At 32.0% G+C, this 25,659-nt stretch overlaps 1 protein-coding gene across 1 annotated transcript; it reads left to right on the top strand.

Annotated features, from left to right (window-relative positions):
• The first annotated feature begins 1,139 nt into the window (after positions 1-1,139).
• LOC108906489 (protein kibra) lies at positions 1,140-24,742 on the top strand. Its single transcript, XM_018709764.1, has 9 exons — positions 1,140-1,456; positions 7,341-7,450; positions 9,926-10,020; positions 16,225-16,333; positions 16,389-16,548; positions 16,610-18,190; positions 20,278-20,470; positions 20,528-21,603; positions 24,220-24,742. Exons 1-9 carry the CDS (start codon positions 1,329-1,331, stop codon positions 24,452-24,454), a joined length of 3,687 nt encoding a protein of 1,228 aa, XP_018565280.1. The 5' UTR covers positions 1,140-1,328; the 3' UTR covers positions 24,455-24,742.
• The last annotated feature ends 917 nt before the right edge of the window (positions 24,743-25,659 follow it).

Below are 25,659 nucleotides of genomic sequence, written 5' to 3'. Positions count from 1 at the left end.
TTAATTATACATATTAAAAATGTATACTATGTATATTTTATATATTTAACTGTGAAAGGGAATGGGATATTAATCATATAATAATTTAAAATCTATCCTTTTGTTTTGAAAAATTTACCTGTAGTTTCAATGAAGCATACAAACATGTTACATAAATCCACTGATTCTATGACAATATTGACTTTATTATTGTTCTAGGTCAGTAAATAAAGTAAAACATTCTGTAGACTGTCAAAGCAAATATACTGCTGTACCTAATCAGAAGAATTTCAAAAAACTGTAAATATGTATAGAAAAAACATAGATTTGCGTAGGTATATTTCTGAAATACAACATTCAAAAAGTTTTTTATTTTCTTGAGTTCATACGAAATTTTCGTGAAGCATTATTTGTTCAAATATGAAGCAACTAAATATCTAACAATAAGTACAATTAAATATTTGGTAAGCATAAGTATACACATATATTTATTAAGTTGATAAATGATATGGTCTACCTAATAACATAATAACATAAATATCCAAGTTTTGCGTTGTTACAAACATAAGAAATTAAAAATATTAACATAAATTATACAGACTTAAAAGTTATAACAAAAAAATTCAATATATACCTATCTACCTAATGCATTTTCAATTTTTCTTTTTTCCAGTTTAAAAAAACTCGCACTAGTAAAAATATTCAATTGAAAAGAAAAATTATAGTTTTCCATTTTATTTTGGGTATGACTTTTAAACATATACCTACCAGGCATTGTGTACAATGTTAATTTTAATAATTTCGGTACAGAAAAAATAATTTTCAAAAACTTAAATATTTTGTATCTATAGACGAGTTTCTGAGTACCTCTACACCCATTTTTCCAAATTAACTAGATATTACACCTAAATAGGTATGCGGCTCTATTAAAAATGTTAAATTCTTCTACGCAAAGTGAAATCTTCCGTTCCGGCTGTACAAGAAATACCTACCCGCAAAATTAATTTTGCATACCTAGTAGATTGTGACATGACTGATAGTTTGATATAAGCAAGCAGTATTGTTTCGTGGTCACACGTCTTGGGGATACCTACTTGGCTAAGCATTCGTAAGATGCTATCCAATTCAAGCATTTGCACTTAGTTCGTGGTCGATGATGTTATAATTTATATGTTTAGTACGCCAAGTTAGTACGCTAGTCGCATTCCTCTTTCGAGGTTAAACGCAGCGGATTGGTGGAACTTAGTGACGTCATCCTTGAGACCGCTCTTGATAATGTGGTATTCAACATGGCCGTGTAGTGTTGTGTGTGTCAGTTACTGTGCATTAATGGATTAAATAGTGAAATAATGCCTCGAAAACGGAATGGTGAAATACCCTTGCCTGAAGGATGGGATTTCGGACGGGACAAAGATGGGAAAATATATTTTATAGACCACATCTCTAAAAAAACTACGTGGATAGATCCGAGAGACAGGTATGTTTGAGCACATACCTTCTTTTAACTATGCGTGTTTGCAATAAAAAGTAAAAAAAGTGTATTTTTAATTAAATCCTAATGTGGCGTCATATAGCAGCCATATATTTTTGATGTAATAATTTTTAGGACTTTAACAACCCCCATTAACATTTTAAATTCATTTTAATGATACGAAAGATTAAAACTGGATAGTAGATATACATTCCTTTTCTGGTACATATATTTTCATTTAACTTGAGGAATTTAATAGCATATCTTTAGTTTTATTTGTTATTTTTTTTCGGTAAGCTGTCAAATTTTCTGTAGAGAGAGTAATGTACGCACCCTTAACACGTGATTCTACTAGTGACGAAAAAATAACAGTGAATTGAAAATTGAACGTCGATTTAAATATGCTCGCTAGGAATTTCACATTTAAAAAACATATTTATGTGAATGTGCTGCCCTCGTTAGGAAAATATGCGTAAATGTAGAATAAATAGTAGATTGTTGTGTCTAAAAATATTTACAATCTTTCCGCGAATACGTTTTGCGTCAGTGAATTAAATGCAATACAAGTATCTTACTGGAGTTTTCTTAACGCCTAAATTGAATTTTTTATCATTTTTATTATTTTTGTAGCTTGTACATAGGTGTTAGACATTAGATATAGTTGCAGTTAGAATAATACCTAATCATAATTATGAACAGGTAACTGTTAAAAGTTACTGATACCTAATGAAGTAGGTAGGCAAGAGAGGTGATTAAACTGTAACTGAATAAATACTAAGCTGATTTATTACATAATTTAAAAAAATACATATTTCTATATGTGCCACATATGAATACTGATTATAAAGGATTAGGATATACATATGCATAAGGATCTTATTTAATATAAGTACGGTTTCCATACTTTTTTCGAAACATGATAAAAATGTTCAATTTTTTAAATATTTCGCAGTCTATTCTCGATTTGTTACTGGTAGACTTCGTGAGAAACGGAATGCATACCTATTTTAATAAAAAATGGTATGTTAACCTTGGTTAATATAGTGACATTTAAACTGTATAATTAAAAATAGACCTATTATTTTTACTTAAAAAATTCATTGTTATTTAATGCTGGACATTCCATAAATACAGATTTTATAATGTTTTATCAACTAAATAATTTTATTACTTTAATTCTCTCACTTTTAGGTAAATCTATCTTTAACATTTGTCGTAATGCAAGAAAGTCCCATTACATACGTTACCGTTCTATCTCTCCTTTTCAAGATCATATTTTGCAATAATATATTAATCCTTATGAAGTGGATAGTAAGCCTACGCATTTGGACCAATAATAAGTTCTAATAACATTTGTATATAACAGTAAATGCATTTTTATGTGGTTTGTCAGGCTTCAATTTCCTTTTCTAATTTGTAGTTTGAATAATTTCCCCGCATTTCCATATCAAACTTAAAAAATTGTTAGGTACCTACAATTTTCATGCTGTCTAGCATTCAAACTTAGAGTTAACCATTTAAAATGTCAATTAATATATTTGTTACCTACCTTTCATTTTCTTTTTTATGTACCCGTTTATCAAGTTAGAATAATTTCTAATTGAGATTTTATTACTTTATAATTATGAAATTAACTGTTGTACCTATTATGAGTTACATGTTCAGAAATTTAGGTGTCTGTTTATTTCTACCAAAGTACCTATTTTTTCTGAATTGTGTAATAGACCATTTATAACGTATGTACAGCTCCAGAATAAATTTAAATATTTCCGATTATTTCTAGCCAATTGGCATCCAGATAATGTTTTTGTCGAAGTTTCGACCGCCGTTTTCGATTAGTGACATTGTAAATGACTGAAATAGTTGGCGACGCCACTAATTGTGGAATTTGTATTTTTAAATATTTCTTTGAATATTTTAGTTATTTGACGTTTAAAAAATATGAATGAATGTAATCGTTTATAACTAGTCATTTTAGTCAGAAAAAAATGACATTATCATAATAATTGATAATAATAAATTATAGAAGTATAAGATAAACAAGCTATAACTAACTATTAAAATAGGTACCTAATTTTGTTTTAAAAGTGTTTAGTTTAGTATTATCCCCATAGGAACTGATTTTTTACATTTAATAGACCCCACTGAAATTTAAACCGACAATTCTCAATAATTAACTCAATATTAAATGTGAGAACAGGCATCCGTTATTATTTGTGCAACAACTGGATAATGTAATAATACTGAGTGTTATTTAAATATTACTCCAGCTTGTACACCAAATGCCTCATGCGGTCTCCCCGAGGGTCTCCCCTTCCTTGGTAGTGTCATAGGTCAAAGTATAAAGGATTATTTAATCCTTTGGATTATGTCTGATAATCATACCGTTATCCTTATCTTTGTTTTTAATATATTATCAGTTTGTTTATTATCATTTTTTAATAAAATTACCTAATTAGTGAAATAGTGAAGTACCACTTTGAAAATTTCGCGCATTAGGATATATATTATATATATTCTAGGAAATAAATTACGTTAAAAGTGGCGTCGCCTTCATTAAGCTAATTCAGAAAAAGTGATTATTTAAGTATAGGTATATTAAAAGGTAAACTGGAATTTGAGATCTGCCTAATTGTCTCTTATTGAAAAAGATCTAATTTTTCTAATGCTAATGTGTATATTTTGGACATCGTTAGAAAACGAGCTTCTCCAATTTATAATATTTTATTTCATTTTGTCCCAAAAAATAAACGTGAATTTTTAAATTTCATTTCAGTTTTTTTATTTCATCACAAAAGTGGTTATTTGATTAAATAATCTCAAATGTAATGTACAATAATTGTATATATATAATAGATTCGACTGTATTTCGTTGTCTACGAACATAAAAATATGATTTACCTATTGATGAATTTTTCACGAATTTCTTTTATAAAAAAAGTCAACATTACATTTCAGAGTAGCATTATGAAACACGCTGTATACAGATGTTATTAGAATGGCTTCTCAGGATTGCTGTGATATAGGTCTACTAAACCTTATATCCATATCTAATAATACTGAAGATAAGGTCAAAAAAATTTTCCATAAACGTATTGTGTTAAAAAATTGATTAGAAAATCCAACTTTCGAGATCAAATATTAAGCCTGGGATTTCAAGATAAAAAATTGTGATCCGGTAATTATACTGTACTAAAGAATACTCTTATCATAAACACGTCCAAGTGTTGTCGCCACTGTCACTTAAACATGATTCTATTGTAGTTGCAATGGATTCCGCTGAAAAAATCTTTGCTTTGGGAACTTTTACCACTTGGTTTGACGCAATAAATAAAAGAGACTCCTGCAAATACTTTTATTTCGGGATTTTGGGATCAGTTCTCTACAAAAAGTCCAGAATCTCGGGATTCCGCTCTATCTGCTCTAGTTGTGGAGATATAAAATTGAATTAATTTAGAACTGCTGCTATTTTCACCAGAACTCCCTTCTTTGAAATTTTTAAAAACTACTGAATTTATAATTATTAAATCCGATATCTCCACACTAGAGTAATATGGTTTGTATATTATAGTAGAGCTTTACAGATACAATGATATTGGGCGTATGGCGTTGCACATTCTTTTGGTCACATCTCCCGTACTATTACACATAGATCCAATAAATATATCACTACTATCCTGAAAAAAGTGGTATCTATATCTCTGGAATGCGGTTTTAGATTGTTTTCTTTTTTTATATAGAAAAATGAATTTCCTGCGGAAAATTATAAAATATTTGTTAATTTTATAGTTTCTTGAAAGACAACCAAATTACATTTGAATCTAGCATTTTTTCGTCACGTGATAAGTTTTTGCACACATGTATGTACAACCTTAACCACATATTGCATACAATTTTTGTAAGATTTATTAAAATTATTTTAATGCCTATAATAGGGTATTATAGGTATTTTCTGAAATATTTTCAAATGAGAGAGGATTTTTTAGTCATACTTATAAAGTAAAAGTAAAGTAAAGTAAAGTGGATTTGAAGAAATAATAGAGGAAGTATGATCAAAACAGTGTCCGAGATAAGGAATGAGCTATACGAATAACTAATTTTCGTTTTTTGAAGGTTATAAAAAATATTTAAATATCTGAATTTTTACAACAGTTCATAATTTCAGTTAACTACTTGCATTATTGTTCATTACATTACGTATATTACAATAATTATATGTATTTTCGTAATTATATCATTTTGATGAATTTTTTGTATTTTAGGGTTTTCTGAATTGATTTAGGTAGTTTCTTCATTTTCACTTTTTATGCGATTTAAGTGGTAGATAGAAATACTTATAAATGAGGAAAAATAGAAAGAGCTGTAGTTGCGATATATTAGATCTTTTATCTTATTTGTGGAATGCGGTGATATTATGAAGTATGTACTTGGAACGAATGAATCATTTGGGGATGTTACAAATGTTGTTGACACTAACAAATCAACGATCAATGGTATGCTCAGTATGCCGTTACCGTCATTACAAAAAAATTTCTTGCGTATGAGGAAATTGTAACTGTAAAAAGATTTTTTCAGCAATAGATTATTAATGAGGTTTAAGTAGTTATTTTGTTGTTTTTCTTCAATGTATTCAAAGATAACTGAATAAGTATTAAATTATTTATTTTCTAGCCACTTCATCCGTAAAAAAGGAAAATGATTAATGCTTTTACCTGGAATCTTAGCAGCAATACTGCCTTGTTGTGTAGCAATACATTTAGCCCCACCCTTCTTTTCCGTTGGTATTCGACTAATTTCTGCTGACTTGTTTAATAAAACGACCGAAAACATCGAATTAGTCAATGAAATGGAATTTTCTCTCGTTTTGCCAAATTGGGGATCAAGTTAGTAGCTATAGCACATTTGGGTTAAGAATTGGTATGGTGGAATTCCAAAAAAAAAAAGATCTAAAATGAGTCGAAGAACGACAATCCCAAGTTATGGCATGGATTTAGAAAACACCCTTACAAATATTTGCAATATACTCTTTTAGTGTGATGTCACATATTTAGGCAACCCGCAACAAATTGTCATAGTTGAAATTGTACAGACCGAATCTGACTCTTGCGTACAATTTAAAATACTTCAAATTAATTTATTTTTACGAGGATTGTGAAGTATTTAACAACCGACACGTGTTTTTAAAATAGTAGTACACTAATGTGCTTAAAACTTACAAAAAAACGATATAAAAGGATATTCCTAAATTTAAATAAAGTAAAAATTTAACATTAGTCGTGTTATTCCTAATGCGCATGTTCGGGAAGAATAGCCTCATACACAGGTGGGACCTTGTTGATATACCATCGCTGTCATCAATAGCCTATTTTCCCTTCTTTTGTTTAATCTTGGCAATTTCTAGTTCTACTAAGTATTTTTATTGTTTTTCTTGGCGCTGTACTGTGTCAGTATGTTTATCGAGTGTTTATTTCTTCAAGTGGTTTATTATAGACGTACTCTTAACCAGAACCAAATTTTTCTTGAATGATACTCTGTATCGAGGCTACTTCGCTTACATGAAATTATATTTAATGCGCATGCTCAGTACATAAGGTCGAAAATCGAAAAATACTTCATGACAATGTGTACTGTGGGGTTGCCTATTATTTGGCGTATGTGACGTTACTACTAAAAAGGTCTATTAGAACGTTAAATGTTAAATATATACGTATAAAATAAGTGTTACCATGTTTTACTGGAATTTCTCAAAATAATATTAAAATTTAGTAGTATTCCTCATTTTTTGACAAAACGAAATATGTACATGTTAACTATTTTACAAACAGTTATTATTTTTTACAAATAGGTAAATATTGTGGTGTTTATTATCGTTTATTTAATTTTGTTTCAGATATACCAAACCACAGACATTTGCTGATTGCATAGGAGATGAGTTGCCCTTAGGGTGGGAAGAGGCATTTGATGCTCAAATAGGCCCCTACTATATTAATCACGTAAACCGTAAGTATCACGTCCCCTAGTGGAAGGTTTTCCGTCAATAATATTGTAACTAAAATCGTCGGTTTTGTTGTAGCACATTAATAAATTAGGGGTACACACGCATGATTTCGTAGTTAGAGACAAAAATTGCCGAACCTAAAAGTATTAAATTGGAACATATTTTCTTAAACAACGCAAAAAGGATTTTACCAGCTGGCGAATTTGAAATGATTTATTATTGACAATTGGTGATATAAGTTTCTTAATAATTTGCAGAAAATTGTTGTGACTCAGTTACAACGATTTTCCGTGTTGTAATTCTTTACACGTAATAAAACTGGAAATTCTTATGAATGTAATCTAGGTATTGTATCAAGTATCAGTTTAAAATTTACTAAACGCGTGTTGAACTTAAACATATTGCCACTATTAAAAACAAAAACTCTTAAGTAGTTGTTGCTCACAACGTTATTCCAGGGAGGTCTTCAATTATGCAATTAAATGACTAATTAAATTAATTAAACATAATTTACCAGACATGACATTTAATAGTAATGTAAGATAATAATTGAAATTAAGTAATATTTCACTTTAATAAGTATCAGCTACTTTTCTATTTTTCCTTTCGCATGAACAAATGAAGTCAAACAGAGTTCATTGATACCAAAAACCTAGGTATGCTAGAGATATCTAACCTCACAGATAAGGTTCGTAACTTTTGATATTGCAGGAAACGGCTACTTATTATTATCGGTGAGGTTAGATACCAAGTTTTTTGGTATCAAAGAACACTTCATTTGAGGGGATATGTTTTCTGAATTTATTTGAATTAGCTAACAGAGTAAAAAATAGAAAAATACTGAAATAATTATAAAATACGAATAAGAATGTTTCCCCATTACGGTGAAAAATTATTGTTCTGCTTCCAAATAAGGCATATCCTTTAATATTATTATTTGCTGATAGGTGCTAATTTAAAAATTTTCGTTAAGCAATGGCATATTTCACAATTAAAACACCTCACTGAAAATATTTAAATTTAAATTCCTACATGTGTTCAACGAAGGTCAAAAACATGAATTTGTATGTACATTCTAATCCAGGCGTATGCATCGCCTTTAACTGTTGTAGTTTATTTAATAACGGTTGTGTTCGGTAGTAGTGAATAACAAAATATACTCAAAAAATATTTTTTCTTATTTTAATACTTCTGTCCTGCGCTGAATGCAAAATAAAGAATCAAAACAGGGGCTACTGTTACAGCAAACTCAAATTATATATAATGCGGTCAAATCAGGTTGTACAACTGGATCCAACGGCTTAGAAAAATCAACTCCTGTATTCTACGCGGCATAAGGATTTTATTAAATTCAGCAGAGGAAAGTTAAGCATATATCCATGTACAAAGGAAGGGAGTGCCTATGTGTCGTCGACAGCGGCTTTATAATTTGCATATTGTCGAGATGCAGAATGTCATCAATATTTTTTCCATGTCTAGTTCAAATAATGCGATGCCAAGTTAACTGCTTTCTGCATACTTTTAAATTCCAACCAAATGGGGGATTACAAAAAACTTAAACGAGTTTTAGTTTCAAGCGAACTAAATATAGCAGTTCATTATACCGAAAGTTCATTTAAAAAGCTATTTATGAGACAAAACAAAACTACACCGAAATAGAAAACCAGTTTTATGATTTTGTGATTTTTAGTAATAGTACATTTGAAACTGAGTAAAAATAGTAATAATTTTTTTGTTTATCCTACTTTATTGCAATTCCTCAAAGTAGTAGTGAAATGGGGCAATTAATTATGCGCACTGGCAAAGTAGTGCAATGGGGAGCGAAACCCATATTGGTTAGCTGCTCCGTCTCAAGTGAAATTGGTCCAATTGTACCTTAGCAATTTTTTTAAGAGCGATACTTGAACTAGAAAAGTAGAATTATAATTTTATTTTCACTTTATTTAATAAAAAAATTACAATTTTTAAATTATTCAAGAAAATTTTCTATTTGTTGCACAGTTGGTTTTGGTTAAAAGAAGTTCACGAAGTTTAGAATAGTTTAAACCCAAATGATTTGTGAATAATAAATTAGTGTATTAAATTAGTTTATTATTCTATCACTAAATGAAGAATTCACTTCCAAATCTAGTAATCTGAAATTTTAATTCAACAAATTCATTTTATGTAACTGATTATAAATAGATACATTACTATTCCAATATTTTAAATAGCATTATTTATTATTCTTCAAAACCACGACTGGTTCTCATTCAAAAATGTCTTCATTAAAATATACGATGGAATCTATCTGATAATCTTATTTCGACTTACCATGAGGCCCCTTTTTATGACTCGTGGTATTTTTATTTCCTTGAGACACAAAATACGTAATTTATTCTTGTTATAACAAATATTTCCCAAACCTGTTAAATTATCGTCTTCTATTAATATTCAGTTTAGTTGGTCGTTAGTTGATCCTCAATTAATTCTTGCAGAAACAACACAACTAGAGGATCCAAGGCAAGAATGGCGCACAATACAAGAAGCTATGTTACGAGAATACCTGCTAACTGCTCAAGACGTGCTAGAGGTAAGGTAATTTTTTAGAATAGGAAAGAAAAGTAAATATTCTATTTTTTTGTTGTTGTTCGGAAATATGATAGGAGTCTTTATTTACACCCTTCTTATTTGGATACAACGCTTATGATTACAGTGATATAAAGTTTGTTGGATCTGTCTCTAGCATCACGTAAAAATAATGAAAAAGTGTCAATTTACAGTTATTTTCAGATGGATCATGCCATTTAAAAAAATAAATAATGTTATCTTTGTTAAAGCAATAAACAAAATTGCCATTATCTGACAAATAGTTGAGTTGAATTGAGTAAACGAAAACATTGCCTAAAACTCTGTCTGATGCATTCAATTTTTTTTATGCTCAACACATTTCTAGAATCGATTTAAAATATAATACCTTTAAGAAAACACCAATTTAGGGGCCTGTCAAAATGATTTTTTATCTAAGTTCCAGATTTTTTCTTATATTTTTACTAATAATAATCAAATGTTATTTTTCGTAACTAATCGAAATTGTTAGGATATTATTCAGCTGTAGACAGCGTTGTCCTTAGAACAATAGATTTGTATTCATCCTGTATTACTCATTCGATCACAATTTATCAGCATCGCTGACTTTAAGACGACTCCAAATGTAGGCATATTAAAAAAATGATATAGATATAGTCCGAAGCTTACTGGATCGATAAAACTGTTGTATCGTAAATAGGAATTTTCGATTTTAATATTTTTTCCATATTCTAAAAATATTTGTAGAAAAAACGATGTATACTCAATAGAACGTGGCAGCGCTGACCATAATTCACCAAATTAAAATTCTTTGCATTCCGTTCCACACCGTGCCTTCGACGGATCTGTACAATATCTATTTACTTTTAAGAGGAAGGCAGTTTTTAAAGGAGAAAAATATTGTGTTACAGAATCGTGTGCATTTGAGATCAGTATTTTTGGATTAAATGTAGTTATCTCATTCGTTATTTATATTTTCTTTGTAATACGCTGCTGTTACAAGTTTATGATTATGAATTCTTTGGATTTAATCGTAACTTTTATTTATGTTTGGACTTGGTTGGCGTTCTATTTAAGCTAAGAGGTCGAGCCATGGGCGTCTGTGAAAATTTTTATATTGTAGAAAATGTTTTATTTATTTTGATTTTAATGTTTTATTTATTTAAACTTGTCATAGACTAGGGCGGATCTGTTTTGAGGTGGATGTGAGAGGGGGCAAGCAAATTTTTTCTGGACAACTCACATAATGAATGTGTAGATCCCTAGATCTGGGCGAGGCCCGGAACATTTTCAAAGTTGCAAATATGTTTAAAAATTTTTTAAAAATATCTATTTTATCGAGTTTTTTTACTTATATCTTGGAACCTATGCGTTTTGGAAGAATATTGAAATGGAAAAAAAATTTTAGAATTGAATTTTGCACAATATACTGGAAGTTAAAAATGTTTAAATTTATTACCGATGTTGCAGAATAACAATTGGTGAAAAAAAGACAAAATAATCAAGTTTTCCGGATAATTTTTAAAAATATTTTAATTGCTCTCAGGGCATTCTAATTTTGGTAAAAAAACACTAAATTTCATTAAAATCGTTTCGATAGTTTTCGCAAAATAATGTTTTGAAAAATATTTTGAAAAAATTTCGAATATTCCTTGGCTCGCGAGACATCGGATTAAAAAAAGATCGAAATTGGTCCATTAGAAGCCGACATAATGCAATTTTTTTCGTACCTTCGCATTTTAAACATCCGAATTCAGTCTCGGAGCGAAGGCCCCCTCCCCCGACTTTTCGTGTTTTGAGTCACTTTTCGCGTGTGCGTGCGATAGCTTTTCCGCTGATTTATCTATGTTGCCGATGTCTTATGGATACGAATTTTTTTTCCGGCTTATAACTCGGAAAAACGAAGCCACTGGATCAAATTTGATTGCTAAATTGTTTATAAATTAACGGTAAATACCGATAAACTTTGAACGCTTATATCTCGAGAACCAATAAACGGAATTTAACTTTTTCTTTTAAAGAAGCGTCTTTCCGAGTACTTTAAAATTATAATTTTTGAAAAAAACGAAATTGCAAATTGATAAATGTAATCTAATTGTTTAAAAATAAAAAAAAAGAGTGTTAACTTTAAAAATTTACTGTGGCCGTCCTAATCAACCGATTTCAATTTTTCAAAAGCTATTTGAAAGGTTGAGTGGTCATTTCTATGTGAAAAAATATTCAATTATCTATATGCTTTATATGAGCCTGTGCAACAATCATTTTTAACTTACAGTATATTGTGCAAAATTCAATTCTAAAACTTTTTTCCTCTTCAATATCCTTCCAAAATGCATAGATTCCAAGATATAAGTAAAAAAACTAAGATAAAATAGGTATTTTTTTAAATTTTTTAAACATTTTTCAATTTTGAAAATGTTCCGGATCTCGTCTAGATCTAGGGATCTACACTTTTATTATGTGAGTTGCACTGAAGGTATTCTATCAAAAATTAGCTTGCTCCCTCGTACATCCAAGGAGTGGGATATTTAGACAGATACGCCCTGGTCTATCAGTGACTGATAAAAATAAAAAGTGCTCTAATTAAAATTGCAAGAGAATCAAGTTTATGTAACCGTAGTTGAGTAGTTCACTATTTAACATTACATCTCGCGCTAGCATGAGACGTACAGATATAATTCAGTCTCATCATCTGACTAGTTCACTTGCTTTAATCGGTGCTCAAAACTTTGTGTTTTTATTGCAAGTGGATACGTTTTTATTATTTAAGCAAACACCATTTACTTTGTGTATACAAGGTGTTCCAGTTCTAATCTATTAAACCAAAACGGTTGATTTAAAGAAAAAATTTCTAGTAATGAAGGTCGAGAAGCTCTTAATACGCAATATACAGGGCGGTTACTTTTAAAAGCGCGTTTTCGATTTGGAGTATCTTGCAAGCGTATAAAATACAGTAAAGGATACCTAAATTGGCATTTCTAAAAAGAAAAGTTATTAACTTAGAAATTTTGCGTATTTTCGTGGCTATGCGTTTACCTCTACCTCTAAGGTTGGTATTAGACTCTGCACCCTTTCGATCTTTGGTATCCGCCACTGCCCGGGACACCCCCTAGAAGCGATTTAAAACATCCACGGTCGTCGAGCGTAAGTAGGCGGGCGCGCCCCTTTCGCCTCCCCGGGCGGACGTCCGTGGGACGAAACAATGCAGGCTCCAGACTGTGATGCTGTGAACTCGCTACTGTTGGGGCCAGGGGCCGCACGGCTGCATGACCTGTGGAATGCACGCCACGCGGAAATTATAGTGGCCCTGGCAGGGTGCGAAGGACAATCCAAGGCCGATTTCGGACCGGTCGGAATACTTTGTCAGTCACGATGTGGCCCTTGTGCTACGTGCCCGTTCCCGCTCGTCATGTGCACACCTTTCCTGCGTCGTTTTTTTCCCCGCACCAAGACGTCTATTCGCTGCACGTACGGCCGACGTTTCGGACGATGCCGGCATCGTATTTCATCGGCTGGTCTTTAAATAGAGCTTTGAACGACTCGAAGAGGTACCCTCTGGCATGCCACGGTAGTTACATACCTGTAAGTGAAATTTTTTAAATGTAAAGTAATTGCGAGTTAGTCATTCCGGACGAGAAGAAATCATTGACTATTGGGTGTTCCGAAATTGGCCCGCGGTATTTTATCAGCGCGTTCTACGACTGAAAATAAGAGAAAGAGTTTATACGAACATAGGCGGAGAAATACCTCTTGAAGGGGGTGTAGCCCCTTAAAGTGAGCCTATGAAAGTTGTTTTTTTTTTCCAGATATCTTGGAAATCCTTCAAGATAAATAATGAATATTACGAATTTAATGGTAAACAAATGAATTTCCAAATTTTAATCGGGGTCATCCCAAACTAGCGGGGTTATCGCTTTTTTGTATACGTATTTGTTTAATCTAATTACAATACAAAATATATATTTTTTTCTAATTAGGAAACCAACAGATAAGGGGGTAGAATGTTTACCCCTGTACTTTTACGTTCTAAAAGAAGAAAAAAGTCGGAAGCCTGATCTAGCCCGTTGTCCTCTTTGTATTCATTCTCCTGGCGCTGTTATTTATAAGAATAGTAGTTGATTAATATGAAGAAGATAAATGAGCATATAAATACGAGCATTGTCTGGAGATAAAGAACGTGCGTCATAGATATCGATACTAAAATTTTTAATTTATTGTTTTGGATTTCAACTTTACTCAAATCAATTTTTTTTTAAAAATGGGGGTCATTGATGTTTTTCACAAATTTATTTTCTATACTTATAAATATTTGCCCATATTTTATACTAGTTTTGCAAATAGTATCTTATATTTTATACACATTTTTGATATTCACAAGCTAATTTTATTTGGGTCAGTTTTCGGTTTCCGTATAACATTTTTATCGTATACTTACATCGAATTCCAGTCATTTTGCAAACAACGTATTTCTCTCTTTGTACATAATTTTTGTTTTTGTAATTATGTAGTTGTTTTTGTTTACTTTGTGTACTATTTGCATACATACCTACTATAAAAATGCACAACTTCAAATTAAATTATTTTTACAAGGATTTAGAAGTATTTAAGAACAAACAACGCGTGTTTGCTAAAATAGATGCACTAATGTGCTTAAAACTTACAAAAAACGATATAAAAGAATGTTTCTCAATTTAAATAAAGTAAAAATTTAACAATAGTCGTGATATTCCTGATGCGCATGCTCGGAAGAATAGCCTCATATGCAGGTGAGATCTTATTGATATGTTATGGCTGTCATCATTAACGTATTTTCTCTTCTTTTGTTTAATCTTGGGCATTTTCTAGTTCTACCAAGTGTTTTTATTGTTTTTCTTGGTGCTGTGTTGTATCAGTGTGTTTATCGAGTGTTTATTTCTTTAAGTGGTTTATTATAGATGTACTCTTAACCATAACCAAACTTTTCTTGAATGATATCTTGTTGCGAGGCTACTTCGCTTACATGAAATTATCTTTAATGCGCATGCTCAGTAACATGGATATTCTTTTAATTTATTAATTACTATAAAAGTCAATATTATTCTATAAAAGATATATAAATTCTATCCTTATATTAGTTTGTCACTTGAGGTTTGAAACTTCTTAAATATTTCTAATATTGCCAGATTATCGTGCTATTTAAGGTCATGACAAAAAAGACATTTTATTGGCACTTATATTCAAAGCACATAAATAAATTGGGAAATTCCTCATGACAAATGTGCACTATGGGGTTGCCTATTATTTGGCATGTGACGTCACTACTAAAAAGTCTATTACCTTAAACCTAGGGGATTAAAGTTTTTTTAAATCTATTAATTATATTTACATATTTCTCTGAACTTTGCTATAACGAAATTAAATTTATCGTGAAACCATGTGCTAAGACGCTTTGTTTTGTTAATCCGAGTTGTCGTCATAGTGGTATGCAACCAACTTTTTTTAATTGCTGTTTGCGAATATATATTGATAAAACTTGCTGCTTTCCGCATATTAAAAAACTCATTAATATTACGGGTAGATGATATGCATTGATGAGATGCAGTGTGTCTAGAATTGCCTTTGAAATGTGACCATACCAATTCCAGAACAGTGTTTTGCTGTTTTATCATATCAAATTGCAAGCTTCGAGTTAATAGTGTTTATATTAAGCGCATACTAGGGCTTCCTCTTTCCATTTTAAATTTAATTAATCATTACGATGCAGAAATGTTCAGAATACCTACCAATATTTACTAATAGTTATTTTGTCTCTTTATATATGACAGAAGTGATAAAAAGTATCCATCCTCTTTAATTAATATTTTAAAATTAAATACTTAAAAAAAAAACAAACAGATAATAGTTATTAAAAGTAGTAATCATAGGAACATAGTAAATAAAATTATAGATAACTACTTTTGTGTGAAAAATAAATTAAATATAGCAGTTGTTTATATCCAAGTCTTTTCGCTCCTGATCTTTAGATTATAATATGAAATCGGAGCAGCTGCTGTGATTTCAGGTTAAAATCGTCTAGACTTTTTGGCGCCCAGCAAAAATAATTTCCACTTGACATACGTTTTTTAATTATTTCCCTTTAATACAGCAAATCCATCATTAAAAGCTATATGAAATTGGGAAAGCAGTTTTTGAATTTTTTATTAGTTTATTACATTTTTTTTTATTACAGGCAAAAAAAGATATTTATCACATAAAATCTCAAAGATTATTACTTGCCCAGGATGAGTATAACCACTTGAATAATGCCTTAGCATCTCTCACGACATCCAGAACCAGCTGTAAGTGTTTGATTATTCATTTTACCGTGGAAATAATTTTAAATTTATTTTACAGTGTGTTCTTCAAGTAGTAGTATTAGTACGAAGTATGACCCAGATCTTCTTAAGTCTGATGTAGCTTTGGCAAAGAATAGAGTTTCCAGGTTAAAATCAGAACTGGAGCAAATACGAAATGAAATGACTTACACTGAGAGAGGGGTTGAAACGTTAGCAAAGTAAGTTCCTTTTACTACAAGTCAGACAAGTGTATAATGACTATTATTAAATTTATTTTAGTGTGGAGCAAAAATTGAGTATGCAAGAAGAGACGTATTATAATATATCAGAAGCCCAGGCGATCATGTCAGAACTGAGGAATATACAGAAGTCTTTATCGTCTGGAGAGAAGGAAAAGGCAGAACTTATGCAATCTTTGGCGAAACTAAAGGATGATTTGACAAGGCTCCAGCTATCTGAAAGCTCACCGGATGTTTCAACATTGAATCTACCGCAAGAAAAGTTGAGTACTGCTTCCCAGACAGATCTCTCATGTGATTTGGTGCCCATAGGCACTAAATTGGCGGAGATGGCTAAAATGAGGTTGGAATATGACGAAGCAAGGAAGAAAGTTCAACACATTCAACAAAAATTAGCTGATTTGGAAGAAAAGGTGCAACCCGGGCAAGTAGAATCTGATAAAGATAGACTTCTGTTGTTCCAAGAGAAAGAACAACTTCTGAGAGAATTAAGGAGTATTACACCCCGTATGAGGTCAAAGGAGGAGATGAGTGACATACAAATGGAATGCATGAGGTTAGAACAAGACTTAAACAAAGCTCTCGAAATGTCGAATAGAGCCATCGCCGACAGATTAAAGTTACACGAAGAAAAGCAACTGCTACTTCAACAGTTAAAAGATGCTTTGTGGCAAATGACTCAGTTGGAATCACAGTTAAAGACGTTATCTGCAAGCACACTCTCTGTCAGTAGCAGTTCTAGTCTCGGGTCTTTATCCACGACTAGCAGCAAAGGATCGTTGAGTTCGGGACTGAGTTTTACCGACATTTACGGTGGACCACAGTGCAGTGGAGTACCAACAGCGGAAAAAACTATAGATATGGCTGATCTGCACAGAAGGGTCGAAAGATTGTTGAAGAGCAACGATAATACTCCACATATTCCGTCTCCTGGCAGGTCGCAACCTTCTTTGTCGCCAAGGAGTTCTCTGTCGTCGGTGTCACCACCGGTTTCCCCAATGTACGAAAATCTTCCCTGTATGATACCACCTCCAACATACGAACAAGTAGAGAGAGATAGAATGTTACAGTCTGATCAAAAACAAATAGAAGATAGGTTGGCAGATGCGAGAATTTCTAACCTTTCTGTTTATAGCGGAAGCACCGAATCTGTTCACAATATCATCTCGCAGAGAACCTCCATTCCAAGCTTGTCTCCCTTGACAGATCTGTTCGAAGCGCAAGCCAGTAATATGTCGCAAGGGTCCGGTCTGGGAAGGCCGAGTAGATATTCGTACGAAAGCGCCAGCGATCCTCCGTTGTCTCCTATATCGGAAACTCCTCCGCCCATCGATCACGACGAGATGCTGCAAGGAACGGCACTGTCGAGAACTTCTTCCTCTGGTACGAACACGAGGTCAATCTCGGCAGCCGTCAGCGACGAATCTGTCGCTGGGGACTCGGGCGTTTTTGAGGCCTCGAACAGAAAGAGGCTATCTAATCTTTTCTCTCCAGATTCGGACTCGGAGACAGCACAAGTACAAATTAAACTGAAATATGTTCTGACTGAAAACGTGCTCAATGTAACTATAGAGAAAGCAAGGAATTTAAGCGCGCTACTTGTTGCAGAAAATTCATATGTGTAAGTAACTATGTTATACATTTTATAATTTTTTTTTTTGTTTACAATTTAGAAACATACTGCTAGGGATTTTTTTTAAGAAAAAAATCGAGGGGTGTAACACTTTTCTACAATACGTGCACTTTAGACTGGGCTAAAAAAATCGGCAATTTTTTTTTTGAAAGATATATCGAGAATATCATTCAGAATGACGAAAAACAATATCGTGAGAGTTTGAGCCCTTAATATTAGTTTTAAGAGGTCTATCATCGCTAGTTTCGATTTTTTCTTCCTGATCCCATTTTTGCGTCAAAATTGCCAAACTATCGAGGTAAAAAAAATTATCTACATTTTTTTTTTGAAGGAAATTGAATGCTGTACAAAAAAAGTCAGGTGGAAAATTTTCGGCAGACGAGCCTTTTCCATGTAATCTAGCTTTGAAAATTAATATGTTTTTTCGATTTGACTTTTTAACTTTGGAATTTTGTAAATAATGAACAAATTAATATCTGAAAAAGAAAAATACAGATTTTCAAAGGAAATTTACTGCTCTACAAAAAAGGTCTCTTAACATTTTTACATAAATTTACTCCTTCAAAAATTATTCACAATTGAAGTTGAAGTAAAAATTAAGTTTTTGTTTTTTTTCGTTTTGGACCCAATTTTTTTCACTCAATGGAACAAATTGATATTATACGTCACCGACAATTATTATTCTATCAATATCTTGCTCGATAGCTATTTTTTCTACAAGAACGTAGTTTTACTGTCTCAAAATAATTTTTAAAATAACAATTATGTGGTTTTTCTATTGAGAATTATTTATTTACAATATTGTATACATTTATATGAAAGAAAAATCAGATTATGGCTCATAAACATATTCAAGGTCATTTTCACTCAGTCGGTATTCATAATAGACGTTGCGGTTATTAAGGAGAAGGAGGCACATTTTCACCCGTCATAGCGCTTAATAAGTTGAGGAAAAGCGAAACAAATAGAGGGGTAAGGGAGGAAAATTGATAGACGCGAATTTGTATATATATTAATGAGTATAATATTATTAATAAATAATCTTCAGTAGTAAAACTACATGATTGTTATTTTTAAAATTATTTTGAAACAGAAAAACTATGTTCTTGTAGAAAAAATAGTTATTGAGCGAGAATGAATTTGAATGTATTATGAATTTTGGATATTTTTGGTGATTATATTGATAGAATAATAATTGTTGATGATGTATAATAACAATTTGTTCTATTGAGTGAAAAAAATTGGGTGTGAAAAAAAAACAAAAATTTAATTTTTACTTCAACTTCAATCGTGAATAACTTTTGAAGGAGAAATGTATGCAAAAATGTTAAGAGACCTTTTTATAGAGCATTAAATTTCCTTTAAAAATCTGTATTGTTCTTTTTCAGATGTTACTTTGTTCGATATTTACAAAATTAATTCCAAAGTTAAAAAGTCAAATCGAAAAAACATCAATTTTCAAGGTTCGATTACATGGAAACAGCTTGTCTGCCGAAAATTTTCAGAATGACCTTTTTTGTAGGGCATTCAATTTCCTTCAAAAATATATGTAGATAAATTTGTTTACCTCGATGGTTTGGCAGTTTCGACGCAAAAATGGGATCAGGAATAAAAAATCAAAACTAGCGATGATAGATCTCTTAAAACTATTATTAAGAGCTCAAACTCTCACGATATTTTTTTCTCGTTATTCTGAATGATATTCTCGATATATCTTTCAAAAAAAAATTGTCGATTTTTTGGCCGTCTAGTGCACATATAAATTTTTTTTCTTTCAAAAAATACTCGGATCCGTCTACTTTAATTTTACTTGTTGATTTTCAAATTAATGTTCAAATATACAGGGTGGCTCAAAAAAAGATAGTGTCCTACCTATTTTTTTTTTAAACTTAAACTCCCACTTTTGGTTTAACTTTCTAACTCAACGAAATCCCTTATTATGTTTCAAGTACCATATATCTTAAATTAAACTGTTCTAGAGAAAAAAAAAAGATAAAGAATCGATAAAGTTTTTGAATATTTTTCAAATAATTAGTTCCTGAGCGTTATTTGATTAATACCGTATTTCTTTTCAGATATATAAAAACTGCATTATTGCCAGCAAATCCTGCATTTCCTTCTGTGTTCTGTACAAAATTGGTAAAAGATTTTAAAAAGGCAACTTTTGGTGATATTTTTATTATTCCTGTACCTGCAAATAAAATCTTTACGAAAACGTTACAAGTCAATGTCTGGTGTAAAAGCGAAGACCAGCGGGAAAAGTGTGTGGTAAGTGTAATTAAAAATTGGGTTATAGAAAAATGTTCATGTAATCTTCTGTTTTAGGGTTGCACACAAGTAAGTTTGGCTGACTTTAGTATTCACAGTCTCTCGCAGAAATGGTACAATATTCTATGCCTACAAGAAGAAGTACAACTTAACACGGCACATTCGAAACAGGAGTCCGATTTATCCCTCCGAGAGAAGTGCGAAAGTGACATTTTATACAAACAAGTGGGAAAAGAGGAGAGTTCCGATGACTCTACAATTATATCTTCTCAAACATCAACGTTAACGAGAAACCAGGAAACCGTATATTCACCGCCGGCGAACCTTAATTTCGAGGAATTGTATAATTGTTTAAAGAATACGGAGGCGTATAGCAGCGAGGATTCAGAGGAAGAGGCAGAGGAATGCGAAGAACAGGGAATTACCGTCGTCTACAGCTCAAATGATAAACTAGACGTTATTTCAGAGATATGCATCAAAGAGCTCTCCCTCTCCGATAAACAAACGAACACCGAATGCGCGTTTTACCCGGAGCATGCCAAACAAATGAAGTTACAAGCTCCAAACCCTCTGGACGATCATCAGGGTATCATTAAAAGATCCCAAACTTTCTCGCCTACCGCGCACGTCTCCAAAACGAAGTACATATGCAAGCTAAACAGAAGCGACAGCGACAGTGCGATGCCCTTATACAGAAGGGGCAGTAAACCCTTCGAACGTCACGCCGTCGAGAGGAGGTCACTACGTTTCAGACGCCAGTCTGGCTCGGTGGTGAACCTCGCGAGCAAATCCCAGACGCATTTATTCCCGACGGCCAGGACATCGATAGACTTAGAATTAGATCTGCAAGCTCAGCACACCAGATTAGAGTTGCTAAATTCGGAATTGCAAAGATTGAGAGAGTTGAAACAAAGACTGGAGACTGCCAAAGAACAGGGCGATACGGAACTCGCGGCGTACCTATTAGACGACCAGCAATTCCAAAATTTGATAGCTCAAGCGGAGAACTGTAAGACGGTCAAAACGCCGGAGGAAAGGAAAGTGGAGAAAATGCTTAGGAAGGTTTCCAAAGAGATCTACAAATTAAGAAAATCCAAGGCAGGAAATGGGAAACCTGACATTATTTCGTTTAAGTAAGTATGATTGTGCTCGAAAAACTTGTTATTTATTCTCCGATAATGTTTGTGTATTCTGGAGAATGTTTCCTAGCCATGAGAACGAAAATAATTCCCAAATTGCCAACAAAATAATTTCTTTTACTTTTAATATAGTAAAGTTTCAGTAATTTTGTTTTCTTCGCGTTGGCAATAAAATTTCGGTAAAATTAAAACAATAAGATCAAGATTACATTAAAACACAACATTCTTCTTCACCGGCTGGTGATTGGTTTAAATTTTATTCAACCAATCGGCGGTCGCATTATTTCAATCGTAGATGTAACAGTTCGTCATTGTTCATTGTAAACGAATAATTAATATTGGTGACGCTAAGATTTAGGGATATTTAGTTGACAGTACCAGCCATGGCTGGTTGTCTAAGATTGGCGGTCACGAAGCTTGTAATCATTTATGAAGGTTCCATATCTCAAAATGTTTGACATATGTTAATAATACTTGAGGTAATGGCTTATGGGCAAAAATTTACTGAGTTGATAATATAAATTTGTATGACATGGCATGTATTGGCAAAGAAAGATGCTGGGAGATACCATCACTAAGAACCTTAGAATTTCGATGCGTATGAATATTTTTGAAAATTAAATAAACGCTCTCAATTTTGGTTGGTATTTCGAGGAAAAATTGTTTAATTTTTTAAAAATGTTTTGGGTAATTTTTTTTTGTTAATCTAAAATAATCCTCCGATATAGTTCAATAAATTGAAAGTAAATACAAAAGTAATTACTACTACTACTATTATAGTCTTTCCGAAGTCAGTTGAACATGTATAAAAACGCCTAGCAAAAAAAATTGGAGTTTCATAGGCGTCTCTAAAAAAGTTTTCTGCTAAAGGTAAAAAATAACACATTTTAATTATTTATTTTCTCAAACAATTTTATTATATTTATAGTAAATTTTGGTTATGACATATCAAAAAACATTTACATTTTCATTCAAATATATTACTGCTCGGCAAGAACACAATTTATCTTTAATCATCTCTAAACTTGCTATTTTATTTTCTTTATATAAATTGTAAATTGTCTGCCGAATTACGTCTCGTCATGTCATCGATATTTAAAATTTTTTGTTGTCGCTTCCTCTACACAATGATCTACCTTGTTTAATAACACAAAAAATTATGGACACTGAAACTTTAGTTAATATGTGAATTTTATTCATAATTTCATCATCTGATTTTTCATTTTCTTCCTTTTTTAAACAATCGTAAATATTTAAAATGAGAAGCTGACATTGAACATGCAAATCTTTATTTTTATATTCTAAATCCGTTTCATCTACAACCAATTCTACTAATTCAATATTATCTGGCGGTATTTCGTTTTGTTCTGTTTCAAAAGCTCTCCAAAATGCCATGTAAAAATATTAGTAAACAAAATATCCCTCTTATTTCTCTCTTTCGCAATTGTAATATGAATGATTAATAGAAGGTGCATATAATAAATTAAAATTTCCTGAATCACACCAAATTCCGCATTGCTGCACCGCACTGCTAGGCAATTTGTCAACAACTGAAAATCATGGCCCAGTCGCCAAGTGTGGCTGTGTTTGTGCGCCATTTGCCCGCCCGCGCGTTCTTCAACTGGGCGTATACATTTCTGCCACCTCCATGTGTAGTTCGGCCAGACCTGTATATGGGTATGGACTAAATAAATATGGCAACAAGTTTTTCAAATATTTCAATGCCGAGTTACTGCATAGCGACCAAACCTGGTACATACTTCCTAGCTCTTTGGTCTTCAATTGAGATCGGAAAGACTGTACAAAACTACAAATACAATTTTTTTGTTAGAAATTAAATTTTGTATATCTAATTATGAAAGTCCACAAAAATCATTGGCATAGGGACTTTAAATTTTTTAAGGGATAATAACCCGCTAAAACAAATTTCTAATGAAATATTCTCACAATTTTTTTTTGTAATATTACAGTTTAGGATTTTCAGTGTATTTAATGTAGTCAAAGGCTTATTTTAAATTAAAAAGAAATGGCTCATTCAAATAAAAATATTTTTTACAAGTTCCTCATCCTGGTAAAAAAAAACATCAACTTTGGGAACATCCTCTTTAACCGTTGTACGCGGAGTCCAAATGGCTCCATCTGTTGTGCAGACTCCTAACTGTGCTCCGTGTACAATGTACCTCTTTTTCGTGAGGATATGGCCGCATAACGGCTGGATCGTTCCTCGGTTGTCTCACCTATGACATGATGAGGACTAATAAGCCCGAAACCGATCTGTGCCTGGTGGGTTAAAACTGATGAACGATCCTAGCTGTTGCAGTAGTTGTTTCTCGCAACACTGGCAATTAACAAAAAATCCTCTTTAACCAATGTGCATATGTTATAAGCACAGCTAGATTTTTGATTTAGTGATTTAGTGAGTCAAAAATGTCAAAATTGTTAATTTTCTTTTTATTAGAACGTATCTGCAAATAATACAGACTTTTCTGAATATGTTGTAATAGAGATTTGCGAGCATTTTGGATACATTGAGAACAGAAGTGGTAAACAGCATTTTTTATTCCCTTTAGGATATATGAAACTTCTAACCGTCTCGGTCTTTCTTTACAGGGAAAAGATGGCTTTCTTTACTAGAGTCAACACTAATGTGCCTTTCTTGCCGAGCAACGAGTGCCATTCGGAAAACGACACACAACAACACTTAAGTGAGGAAAAAAATCAGTGTACAAATAGTGATAATAGGAAGAGGGACGTCGGCAAGAACGGTGAGATTGGGGATAGTAAAAATGATTCTTCAAGTCGCTATGATTACGTTAAAGATAGAGTGTTAGGAGTTGAAGTATAATATTTATTGAATTCTATATACACATACATACGTGCTTTAGAAAATTAGAAGATAATCTTCAAGATAATAGGGCATAACTCTGATAACTAATATAAGGTTTTTTTTAACTGAAATGCGTGGTGCAATTCAACATTGGTGGATTCTTTGGCGGTTAGACTTAGGGCGTTGAAAAATGGAGAAAATGGTCATTCTTTCGAGTTGAGCAAGGGAACTTTTTTGATATTTTTCCTGAAAATGGTACTATTTAAAAACCATTTAAATTAGATAAGGAATATTTAAAAAAAATATATCGAACTGCGTTGTGCAGATATACAAAAATATTTTTAATATTAACGATCATATTTACAGTAATCATAAATAAATATGAGAAAATACTATAAAAACTAAAACCCATTCGATCGGTTACAAAAGAATTTAAGAATGTTCTAGTTTCACTAGTAGTGTCTAGTTCAATATTTTTTTGTATGCGAATGATATATTGAAAATATTACCAAAGAATAATTATTATCTAGAAGACTAAAATATAAATTTTTAAGATTCATATAAAACGAGCGGTAATTCTTGACTTTGCCTACAAATTTAGGGGAAGTTAGGCTGTCGATGGCCGGAGGGTAGCGGGGACGATGTCATCAGATCTAAGGACATGTGCCACAAAAAGAGTCAATTTGTTACTTAATAAATAATAATGGTAAGTGCATAACTTATTAGATCTGAGGACATCAATTACAACACCCTTTGGTTCCTGGCGGCCTACAAACATTGATATTTGACGGCAGGCATCAACCTTTGTTCGACTTTTCTGATAGCAATACCGTAACAGATCAAATTTTCAAGAGGTCTTGTTTGTAATAGAAAATCGACTTTGTTTGCGTTTCATCTTTATTATTATTTAGATTTGTCCCAGAGACTGTTGGTCGATTCTAATTTCGCACCTCATTACACAAGACCACTAAAATTAAAATAATTTTACCAAATCTCTTTATTGAGGTGAATCGTTCGGTGTCATTACCCGAATATAAAATTCTTTTATGAACTGGAAGATAAAAAAATTCTCTTTGGAACACACTAGTTGACAACAGTGGGAAAGATTATGCCGAAATTATTGTTTGTGCAAAGTCGTAAAATTCCTAAATTGACTTGGTTCGTTTAACAGATTTTATATTACGTAGCAGTAAATATTAAACATGGTTTCAATAATGGCCATA

This window comes from Anoplophora glabripennis, unplaced genomic scaffold, assembly GCF_000390285.2.
Source record: "Anoplophora glabripennis isolate ALB-LARVAE unplaced genomic scaffold, Agla_2.0 scaffold47, whole genome shotgun sequence".
In the NCBI taxonomy this organism is placed as follows: domain Eukaryota; kingdom Metazoa; phylum Arthropoda; class Insecta; order Coleoptera; family Cerambycidae; genus Anoplophora; species Anoplophora glabripennis.
This window is presented reverse-complemented; position numbering and strand designations above follow the sequence as displayed.